Source organism: Sylvia atricapilla, chromosome 8 (genome assembly GCF_009819655.1).
Source record: "Sylvia atricapilla isolate bSylAtr1 chromosome 8, bSylAtr1.pri, whole genome shotgun sequence".
In the NCBI taxonomy this organism is placed as follows: Eukaryota; Metazoa; Chordata; class Aves; order Passeriformes; family Sylviidae; genus Sylvia; species Sylvia atricapilla.
This window is the reverse complement of record NC_089147.1, coordinates 18,265,449-18,277,684: the sequence shown is the minus strand read 5'-3', so window position 1 is coordinate 18,277,684 and position 12,236 is coordinate 18,265,449. Positions and strand designations below refer to the sequence as shown.

At 42.0% G+C, this 12,236-nt stretch overlaps 1 protein-coding gene across 3 annotated transcripts in view; it reads right to left on the bottom strand.

The window, feature by feature from the left end:
- Window positions 1-12,236, bottom strand: part of ARHGAP22 (Rho GTPase activating protein 22) — a 125,116-nt gene that overhangs the window by 26,795 nt on the left and 86,085 nt on the right. For 2 of the 3 annotated variants that reach the window (XM_066323896.1, XM_066323900.1), the window contains exon 4: window positions 8,400-8,576. In XM_066323896.1, the coding sequence (XP_066179993.1) occupies window positions 8,400-8,576 (177 nt within the window). The remainder of the gene's footprint in view (window positions 1-8,399; window positions 8,577-12,236) is intronic. The other variant, XM_066323897.1, reaches the window with a different exon arrangement.

Sequence of the window (12,236 nt, the reverse complement as noted above, 5' to 3'; positions counted from 1 at the left end):
TTTCTCCTCATCTCTGACTGTGAGCAAACTTGTTGGCTTGCACAGCTCTAGCAAGTGCCCATGGGGTGTGTGTATTTTTAGATGCTGGCTTAGAGGATTAGCTAATATACAGGTACACTCAAGCAGGTCTGAGGGACCTCAGATGTAGGAAAATGCTCTGTTTGTACAGAAAGGGCCTAGTATCAACGTTAGAACCATAGCTGAAGTTCCCTTTTTTTGAAGAAGATTGAAACTTGTACAGACTAATTTTTTAACCCAGGTAAACCTGGGCACTCAAACATCTTACCTGCTGAAAGCTGGCCGTGAACTGGCTAGAGGTGATCAGCCACACAGCTGAACCCAGCAGGAGAAACTTCAGCACTACTGTCTTCTGTACAGAAATCTTCCCATTTCCTTCCTCTCCAAACATTTTTGGTCAGATCCTTCTCTAAAAAAAATTATGTCCCCACACCCCTCCTCTGTTCTGGACTGGGGTCTCAACCCTTACTCGTGAAATTAAATCTTTTCAGGGTAAACAGGCTTCTATTTACTGACTGATAAAACAGTTCACTCTGGGTTAAAGATTTGCAAATAGCTATGCTCACCTTTCTACCACAGTAGAGTCTTCTCTACTTGTGTGATGTGTCTTCCTATCTCTCTAAAATATTCCAGGAAAGGAACTGACAAAGCAGCACTGTAAAATTACCCAGTGATGGACTGACCAGTTAATGCTCCAAACTGAGATTATAACTGTGCTCACAGAGAAAAGATTATAAACAGACCTAAACACCACTTAAACACAGCATTCTGAATCCACAGTCAACTCCCTCTGTTTATTGCTCTATTTCTCTCTAAACAAAGGCAAGAGCATTTAGAGAACAAAACATCAAGAGCAGCAAAAAATGCCTTTTAGGAAGTAGTAATGGGGACCAAGGTGCCCAGGACAACTTTTTCCTCCCCATAGCCTAAGATCATATTTTACAGATTTTTTTACCTACTGACTCTTGCATATGTCTCTCTATATTTAAAACACAGCTTCCATAAAATTGTCTGAAGCTATGTCCATAGAAAGCACTCAATCAGCAGGTCACCCCTTCCAAGTGGTGCTGCTTGTTTATGTCCTCACTGTACAGAAAAGCTTTACAAAAATTCTGGGTGTTGATAAGTAAAAAATCATTATGACAGTGCAATTGTTGCCACCAGTGTCTCGCCACTAGAGATGGATGAGAATTCCAGCTGTGAGTTCAAATTAAAGGATCCCAGAGCCTGAAACCTCTAGTATGGAATAAAATTATTCACCTGGATTTCTGGCCATCCAGGAGCCTGGCAGGAACTGTAAACCAGACTCACAGCCAACATTTAGCACATTAGGCACTTTTATCCATTCAGAAAGCCAAACAAGCTTATGTCCTGAAGCTTTTCCATATCCCAAACCTTCCCGTATCCCAGGGTTGATAACCTAAGCACAGCCATTTATTGAGATGCAGACAAGATCAACACTGAACACATAGATGTTTATCCAAATCAAACTTCATCATAAATACCTCTGTCAGTCTCTAACTTTCAACTGTAAAACTCACTACCAGGTCAATTGTATATGGTTTCACTTTGCTGCATTCTCAAACTCAATCAATTATGAAAATTTGTTACTTAATTCACATGTATTTATCTTCCACTGTCCAGCTAAAATCCACCTCAACTTACAGCTTCACCACCCAAGCAATAAGATCATTGTCTAAGTTCCAGCAACAGCTGAACCTGACCAGCTGTGCTTGGGAAAGGGGAAGGAAGCATTTAGCTCCTATTTGTAAAATAGATAAAACACTTCAGTAAATTTTTGAGCCTTTAAAGAACACTTCCAGAAGCAGCAAAGAGCTGAATGTTCCCTTCTCTAATCAGCAACTGAGCAGACATGAAAGGGACAATCCATTGCCAAGTAGAAGAAAAAAGAAGAAACCGTGGGTGAGAGATGGGTAACATTAGAAAGAAAATAAGAAAAGAGAGACAGGGTGAATTTATTTCTTCTCAACTCCTAAATGGTTAAAATTGCAAGATGCAAGGAGCTGGCTACCATTCTCTTTCATTCAGTAATCACATATTCTCATAACATTCATCAAAGGACTAATAGACAGAAATTAAAGTACTTTCCTGCAAGAAACCCCACAGGAACACATTTGTCGCATTAATGCACTGCCAGGTCGTGCAGGGAGAACCACCAGTGTTTTTAAGACTGTCAGCCCTCAAATGTCAAACTTGAATCTACTGATTACAGGAAGAGTCTCACTGAGAACCCACCAGTGTAGGGGCTGGTACTGGTCAGACAGTGTGCTACAGGCAGTAGCCACCAACAGTATAACAAATGCACAGCCACTGTCAACCCTCCATGGCACATCACAGCTGAAGAGGTGCAGGGCTTTGCACTGCTCTCTGTTGAACTTCATTGGGTTCCTGTTAACTCCTTTCTTCACCCTGTTGAGACCCCTCTAAATGATAATACACAATCATCTGATATACCAATCAGTCCTCTCAATATCATCTGCAAGCTTACTGAAGGTGTATTCTGTCCCATTAACCAGGTCATTAGCAAAGTTGTCAAACAGTACTGACCCCAGCACTGCCCTTCACATCCACTGCCAGATTGCCTTAGCAGTCCTAAATCCACTGCTGCATGCTCAGAAATTTCTCTGTACTCCTTCTCATAGATTACCTGTTCCTGCTTTCATTTCTGTACTTCTTTTTTAGCTAATGAGCTCTGTCACAAGCATCTTGTTCATCCATGCAACCTCTGCCACCTTCGCTCGATTTCCTGCACAAGAGGACTGTTCTTGAGATTGAAGGAGGTAATCTTTAAAAATCCACAAAATCTCCTGGTCCCCTCTTCTCTCATATCATATCCCATGGCATTCTTCCAAATGTATGCCTACAGTCAAGGTCCATGGGTGTAATCTTTCTATGTGCCTTGCAGAACGATGCAGTCAGAGGGGTTCTTTTACAGGTAGTCATTGTCACCTCAGACAAATCATCTGATTGCTCAATATTTCAGATGCCTCCTTAACAAAAAATGAAGACAACTGCCTTTCCCTTCCTCAAGGCTGTAATGTGACGGTAAAGTATGTTGGTCATACAGCAGTAATAGAAGCCCCAGATACATCTGATAGAGATACATTAGGAAAAAAAGAACTTAATCAGGCCTCAGAAAGAGATCTTAAAACATTCTCTGTTGTACACAGTTCTGGCAGCAAGATCCACTCCCAGCTTACTTGAATTACTGCATCTTAGTTTCCATACCTACGGTTTACCGTTTGTGACACTTTTGCCTGGGGGCAAGTCCCAGCACCTCCTCGCAGCTGAGATGACTCAGGCATCCCTAGTCCTGGGCAGATACCTGACCTCACAGCCCCCATCATCTCTCTCTTCCTCTTCCCCGGGCTGGGCCCATCTCCCAGCATTAGACAACAGCAAGAGCAAACACTGATAAGCTGCATCAGGCGCCAGCTATCTCTGTGCAGAGATAACAGCAGGTATCAGGGACAACAAACACCCAGCACGGCTCCCCACACACCTGGGGGAGCCTGCACAAGGGGAGCCCACTCTGACACCTCCTGAAGGAGCTCCTCCTGACCCAGTCAGGAATCCTACTTGAGGCTGTCATGCTGCAGGAGCCCGCAATCAAGAAAGGAAGTAGAAATCATCTCTCTGTCTCTAGACTGGGCAAATAACAGAAGTCACTTCCCTCCTCCTCTTCATTACCTCTTCAGTGGTATTTTAGCATCTTAAATTCACTGACATGGCTCTAGGTTTATGCTGCTCTCACTGTTTGAAAAATTAAAATTCAAGACTCCCCAAAACTTAATGTCATATCCTAGCCCCTAAATAGTCTGGCATCCTGGCAGATCTGCATCTAATACCAATATCTGACCCTTCAAAACAGTTGTGTTTACTCTCATGCAGATGTTATCTCAAAGACTTCTACTCATCTAAAGCATGATCCCTAATTAACCCTATGCAGGGCTAGTTTTCCATTACCCATAAGGACATTGAGCCAGGAATTAAATTGCCCCTCAGACACCTTATCCCACATCTTTTAGCTTTCCCTTAATACAAGACACAATTTCACAGGTGCCCTGGTTCCCAAAAAGACCCCATTCTCTGTACTATTTTCTGGCAGAAGAATAAGGAATCCACACATCATGGTTTATCTATAGGGGGAGGATGTCTGGAATTAATGACAGTAGAACAGCTTCCTCAGTGGACATTTCTTCAGACCCACCAGTTTAACAGTGACTCTTCCTCCTGAGTAGAAAAACTATTCATGAAGTTCTGGCAACACAATTACTTTGTCACAGGGTATAACCCTTCACAATGGCCTACGACAAACACATCCCTTCCAACTGCTTCACCTCCCCTCCATCACAAGTAACTGATGAAAGCTTGGGATGAAGAGGAGGAGAAATTAGGATGAAGTAATGGAGAAAGAAAGGGGATGAGACATGTATTTCTGGCAGAGAAGCAAGGAACTGCTCATGGCAAGACAGAATATGCAAACAGAAGAAACCAAACACAAACATAAATAAAAATTAACACAGAATGATTCTGTCCCCATGCTGTGCTGGTTGTGTGCTGAGCTGTGAGTGAATTATGCCACCTGACATTCAACTCAGGCACCAAAAAGTGTAGGTTTTCTAAAACCCAGAAATTCAGTCCTAGACAAACTCTGTTTTACAGCTGATGTAGGACAGAAATGAGGAAGGCACACAAAAAGGAACTTCCTTGCAGTGGCTGTACCTCCTCACACCAGAAGTACAATCCTGCCACACACTTGTACAGAACCTCCTCTCTCCCCCAGCTACACCAAACACTTTGAATGCATCCAGCTTGGGAGGGCAAGAGCAAAGTCACTCTCATCCAAGCCTATGGCCACAAACCCTTTGATTTAGCAATGTGGCACTACTACAAGTGCTTCACATTAATGAGCACCCACTGAACAGCACCACTGTAGGACACCTCCAGATAAGCTTTTAGTGGTGTAAACTTGGAGCAAAATTTGCCACAGGGGTAAGAAGGATCATAGAAAATAGTTTATATCACCGTCTGTCAGCATGTACTCCAAAACTCACTTTTATCAAGTCACTGTGACAAACTTCTTTCTTAAAGACAATCAAAATGTATGGAGTACTCTCAAATCTCAGTTTACAAAATCTTCTACTCTAAATGAGATGTACTAGACTTAAGAATTCAGAAGCCTGGAACTCAAGGAAACTTGTTAGAGATTATTTTTCCTATAAACAAGACAGCTCTTCTTCAAAAGACTTAGCAACTCTATGATTTTACTTTAAGGCCACATTTGAAGCGTATTTCAAAGAACACATTCCATACAGCTGACTGTGTCTTCTATCAGTAATTCGTGATCCTCAGCAGCTTTGGGGAGTTTTCTGTTTTATTTTAAGAAGCCTTTGCTGTTCACCTTTAAGCACAGTTCATATGCTCACATCAACACATAAGAAGGTACCCTCAACCTTTTTTTATTTATGTTTTTTCAATACATCAGCAAAGATTAAAGTGTGGTTAAGCCTCCCCTTTTATCTTGGCATAATTCCTTTTTACACCGTATCAACCTTCTCCAGGGCTGGATATTTGCATATTAATAATAAAGCCTGCTTTTTAACTCCTCCCTTTAGCTTAATATATTAAAAAGTGTTGATAGGTAAGACTTGGCTCTCAAATTACTGGTGGTGGCAAAGCAGAGTTCAAATTATTCCATTAAAACAGAGACAGCTATGTTTATTGTCCTCCCACATTTGAGTTAAGCTGGAATTTCACTCAGAGAAACTGTCCTACTCTGATTATGACAGAGAAGGTGTAGGTCTGATAATTTTCCCAAATTGGCTAAAAAACATTTGGGAACAACAGTTTGAATATCTTTACTGTTTCCCAGTTATTTGCATTCCTACACATTCTTTCTGAAGTGCAAAGAAACTGAGGATGCAGCTCTATGGTTCCTTTAAGCCAATTCAGGTGTGGGTTGCAGTCAGAATGAAGCAGCCCGCCCCTCTCCGCACCATCACACCTCCCCATTGCCCGCGTTGTGCTGGAATTACTGGTGCTGCAGCTGCATGGTTAGCAGGGCCAAGGAATCAATCTACCTACAAACTCATCCTCTCCCTCTTTCATTTCCTGCCAGCTCGTTTCCTACTGCACAACTCAAACCCACCAGTGTCAGCAGATTGAAGCGTGATGGAACACACCTTTCCCGGGCAGTAGAAGACCACTCCTGACAGTGGCTGGCACTTCACCAGCTCACAGAAGTGGCCACAATGTAAGAATATGCTGTTGCAGCTTGGACTACAGAGGAGGCATAGTCAAGATGGCTTTAGGTTAATACATTTGAGTGTTAGGGCAGAGAGCTCAGGCTGGACTGACTTCTCAACATGCACCCATGTCCTTGGCCTGCTTTTATCCACAGATAGAGAAAAGATATTGATACCTAACTGCAATTCTTTCCAACTCTGCAAACACCAGTGCTTCTCCTCTACGGTGCTTAAGCTGGCTCTCACCAAGGGCCAAAGCAGCCTTTACTGACTTTGATCACTGAACCAGCTCAAGTCTGCAGGATGTGAAAACAGCAACAAACAGAAGCTGCTGTATTCCCCCCTGCCTGCTCTAATCTCCCCTGCGCTGCCTTGCTTCCACACTATCAATACTGGGTTTTGACGCCTCATAAAGCTCCAGCTCCTGGAACCAATGCAAGAGTATCTGCCTCATTTTAAGACCAAAATATTATCTGACTGCTTTGCAGAAAAATTCAAAGGTAAGAAACTTAGCCAATTAATTAGGACAATACTAGCTCCATAAAGAAACAAATAACAAAAAGGGAAATCCATCGCTACCTTTATGCCGTACTCATGTTTCTCTTTTTAAAATATTTGGATTCTTAATTATTTATTATTTTAATACTTAAAGATGGTCGTTTTGAAACTACTTCAAGAGACTGATAAGACACAAGCAAAGCATGAAGCCAAATTTGCACTGATACCAGCAGTGCTGACAATATCATGCCATAAAGATGGCTATAGGTAGACAGTGCACCATTCTTGAATGTACATTGCAAAGTTACAAAATACACACCATAAAGTCAATTACAAGTGGCTCCATCCTTCTGATGGAGGACCTGCACTGACCTCAGTCTAAAAGACCCTTCACTGTGGACTGGAATTCAGAAGGGAAGCAAATGAAGCACATACTCATGCTTGAGGAGAAATTCTGGTAGAATAGTTTTCTACTAGCAAAGAGGGTTTTTTCTGCCCACAGCACAGCAGCATCACATGTAACCTCAGATCAGACACAAGCTAACTTTTGTACCTACACCCTTCTCTGCTAAGTGGAAGAAGGACCTTGGAAAAATTGCATCAGTAGAGATTGTATCTCCTCCAGACAAACCAAGTGCTGCTACCAAGAGACTCCAAATTTCAAGAGTCACTTGAAACAAAACAAAAAATCCCAAACAAACAGACAGACAAAAACCCCTGACAAAAGTGACTAACAAACACTGGGTCTTCTTAGTATCAAGGTCACTTTTCCCCCCCTAGATGCAGAAAAACTAGTAACTTCATTTCAGCAAGAGTAATTGTATTACCTAACCCTTATCTGGCACTTTTTTATCTATACCTCTCAAAAGAGGTTGACAGCACTATCTTCATATCACTATTTGCATGAACTCCATCAGTAATACCCAAGTCACTTCAAAGCAGAGTGTCCAGTAGCAGGCCAGTAGCTGCTGTCACCAACACCAAACCCAGAAGAAAACATCTGCAAGTCCTGGTTCTGTACTAAACCAGGAAAACAACTCCCACCTAATCTACTGATTTGAGAATTCAAAGATTGTGCTATAGTGCCAACAATGAAAGTCTGGATGTTTTGTTCATGTTAACTACAGGGATTGTCAACAGCTGTATTACCCTACAGATGCTTTCTCAGCTTGACCCTTTTCTTCCTTAGGCTACATCCCCATTGAAGCCAGTGGAAGCTTTGCCTTCTCAACTGGGCCCTACATTAACTTAATTAAAATTTTGCTGTCTCTGGCTGTATAGATATTCAAGATGGGCATCTGCCCTTATGGAAGAAAACAGATAACGGGACAGAATTCTTCATTCCCTTAAGGCCCACAGAATATTTTGCTGTAAAGAACTGAATCCTGACAGTAGTGCTATGTTTGTTACTACCACCCATTTCTGACTGAGACAGTTATACACTGTGGATGTGCACTCCCCTTTCATTCCTGTCCATCTCCTAGCAAAAATAAAAAAAGAAAATTCAACCCCATCCCTTGCTTCAAAACACTTCAGACAATCAACAGCTTATCTAGACATCTCAGTGATTTTACAGTGTTATACATATCCTAGAATCACAAGAATATGTTTTACCTTGAGGCAAATGTTTTAATTTATGTGCATGTGAGCTATTTGCAATACCTCCACCAAATGGAGCCCATATAACCCGTCGGATGGCTTTCACCCAATCTTCCATTTCATTCTGTGAATTAGCCATGAGCAGGAAAGCCTCATGATTGACAGGCATCTTTTCCCGGTCTCCTGCACCACCTGAAAGACAGAATACAAATCTCTTTTAGCATCCAGTTCAGAAGAGAGCAACCAAGGTTTAACACTGCCAAAAATCTTGGTCAGAGTAATCAAATTCTTACTTTAATTGAGCAGTTTTACAGACAACTCCTGCTGATGTGCTGCAGCACCCACAGAGCACAGGTTGATAGAAGATCAAAACAAAAGTGCAAAATACGCATTTTCATTGTGGGAAACCTGGAGATGTTGTATCTGCTGTCTCAGCAATAAGAAAAGTGAAAGCACAGGCTGTAAGACTCTATAGGAAAAGTAAGAAATTAATTCCACATACCTGTGCTGAGATATTGAGATTTTTATCCAAAAGAAGTACCAAGTGAAGTGTAAGACATTTTAAAATGCTTCAGATGTAGAAATCACAAGATCATCCACTTTCTCTCAGTCTCTTGGATATTTATAGTCTCAATACAGAAGAAGAGACCCATTCTGATTTTGGATCCAATTTGGAAAAAATTTAAGAGCTGGGGATCTGATTCTGACTCTTCCACTTGATGTAAAAACTTTAGGAGCCATAAATGTTGTTGTGCAACATCTCAGAAAAGCACTGACCCCAATATCAAATTCACTCGAGCAGTCACAAAAAACTGTCCCTTGTGGATGCTCCAGTACTTGAAACATTTTGACCCCGCTTTTCCTGTTTCAATTTTTAGGTCAGCACTCACTCCAACAATTTAGATCTTCCCCTCACCCTTCATTTTATGTTCCAGAGCTGGATACAACCAAGTGAGTGCCACATAAACACATAAAAGCTTTATTAGAATAGTGTGTGTATGAAAAGGCTACTGATCCTGTCCAATTGAGCAGCTGCATCCCCAGCGGCCTGGAGCTTCTCCATCACCATGGAAACTGCCTTTGGCTTTGCCGGGGAGATAACATCTGAGCTGTGTGTCACTGCCATTTCCACGCTTACACAGCTTTCAGCACCTACCGGCAGGCTAAAGCTGCCAGCCTGTGCTGAGCAGCAGAGATTGCCTGCCCGTGGAATTCAGAGATAAGAGCAGGATGACGGTATGCTGTGGTTCTGCAGAGCTGATTTAGCATACACAGAACATGTGCTTCTTAAATCCTTGCTAATCTGGGGAAAGAAGCAAGCTGGGAGCTGCCTGCAAGCCAAGGAAGTAGTTTTTCTTGCTATTAATTGTTTTCTTGCCTTGACACACTCATGGAACATTTATTGATTTGCAATGCAGAAGTGGTAAAACGAGATGCATTGGGAAGTATTTTGTGGTTCTCCGAGAAGCAATTCACTAAACTGGGAAACTGAGGCAGTCTTTCAGTAAAGAGGAGAAACAAGAGCCACTGGGGACCAGTCATGCAGCTTAAGAAAGAAAAGCTCTTTCCCCACATGTGCCCAAATACTCTTGGACAGTCTCCCATTTTTTAATTTACTGAATTATTCATATTCCTTAAGGTATAGAAAGAGAACAGCTCTCTAGCTCAAGGCTAGGATGCCAGCATCTGAACAGATCAATGCCCCACCATATTCCACTGCAAGGATGGCACACTTCATCCTTTGCATACAAAACTGTCTGTGCAGGAAACTCGGTCTGTGAAATTCCTGTCACTGCCTAGATCTTTTTTATCAACGTAGTTATCCTCATGGTGAAAGCAGAGGCCATGAAGTCTAATCCTTGCACCTTACCCAGCAGACCTACTGAAAACATGCCCTTTTTCACAATCAAATATTTCATAGGAGATACAATTGAAAGAGGCTTTCCAGAGCCCTCAATACACATCAGAAATGGGTTTCAGGATGTGGCATTTGGCAGACAGATGGCCTGAACTCAAGCTAGGCCATCATTCTTCAAAGAAATGAAATAGCCTCAAAAAGACATTTACCGTATGGGTCCCACCACCAGCAAACAACAGAGTTTGGTCAAGGTAAAAATAAATCTTGTTCTTAAGTTTAAAGGCATCTGCTGAGATCTTGCCTACCCAATCCATGAAGAGCAAGAAGAGACCAGAAACTTGCCTTAGAATTAATCAAAACCGGTAAATTTAGTGGAAGTTGCTGCACTAACCCTTACAAAGTTTGCCATAAGAAGCACAATAAGCAGAGGATGAAGATGACTTACTGGACTTCTGCAAAACCGGCATCAGCATCTTCCCAAGGAATCACTGTACCAGAGGGGCCTGACTACAAGACCCCTTCCACTAAGATGTTACTTTGGACCAGCCGGCTGCTTTCTGACTTCTATTTGAGTCGGCAAAAAGCAAAAATTGGATGGGAAAAAAAGATTTCTGTACACACCAGACCTGAGATTCTGCCAAAGACTACATATAGTTCCTCCATGTTTGGCTTTCCCCACTGAAACTTGAAATAGCAGCAAGGTCATGACCCTACAATCTGCCTGTGGGAGAGTCAGTAGTGACTAGACATGTAAGTACAAGCAAGTGAAATCAACTCCACACATGAAGGCCAGCTTAGAAATGAGAATGCACTTCAGAATTTCTTCTTACATTAGCATGATGTGACTATGCAGTGGCAGAGCATGGAGACCCACCTGTAAGCGTTTTTATTTTTTAATAACATTTTACTCAGTTTTCTTTGTATACTTTAGCTGGTTCCTTCCACTACATCCTTGAGGCATCAAGCAGGAAAATTAGGGGTTACTAAAAGGAAGAGTTCAGACACATCTATATTTAACAGCTCTTCAGTCTTGGTAGTCACAAGAACAAGAAACAGCCAAATTCAAATACGTAGATCTTCTTAAAGCAAACAAAAACCAGCAACCTCCACAAACAAACAAGCAAGCAAGCGAGCAAGCAAACAAGCAACCCAAGGAAACAATGTCACAAGAAACTTCTTTGAAGTCTAGAATTTTACCTGAAATTCACAGATGATTTCTTTTATGGACTCAGACACAAAGCAGGATCCTATCACACATATAAGGTTTGAATTGAAAACACAACACTCTATCAATTCAAACACACTAGACTTTAGGAATTGTTTTAGGAAAATATTTTCAAAGCTACCTGCCCAGAAACACTTGGAAACAGAATTCTAGTTTCGTCTGTCCGAGCAGGATGAAATTCATACTCAGCTACTGAATTCACACCTCTTGTCTGCCACTAAGGGAGCTCCAGCCCTTACTATGGTTGATGTGAAACTCTAACCCTGAAGCACACAAGCTCTACTTCAATTGTGTGAATCAAACAGGGTGTCTGGCCACTCAGCACCATGATGGAGAAGAATTAATGATTTTATTGTTAAGGATTTTAAACACAGGCAAGGGCTTTTCATACCCTTGAACAGAATTTCTCACTCATCTTTAATCAAGCTTGCATATAAACAAGACTGGGCCTCAGAGACAAACCCTGAGTAGCTCAGGATTGCCATGGGCAGACATTCCAGTCCTTTTGCTCAAAGCTACTTTCATCTCCAGAGACAAAATAAAACTGCAAACAGAGTGCAAGTGTCTCAAAAGATGTGGCAGGAACAGGGGGCTTAACTCTGGGGGTGAATGGTCCATCTGCTTTAGCATTAGCCTACGACCAGGGGATCCTGTATTCAGTTGCCTGCTGCAGACTTCCTGCGTATGCTGGACAAGATGCACTGGATTTCATCCTTATCCATGAAGCAAGTTGGCAGCTCTATTTGCCTCTCCTCCAGGCGTACGGAAA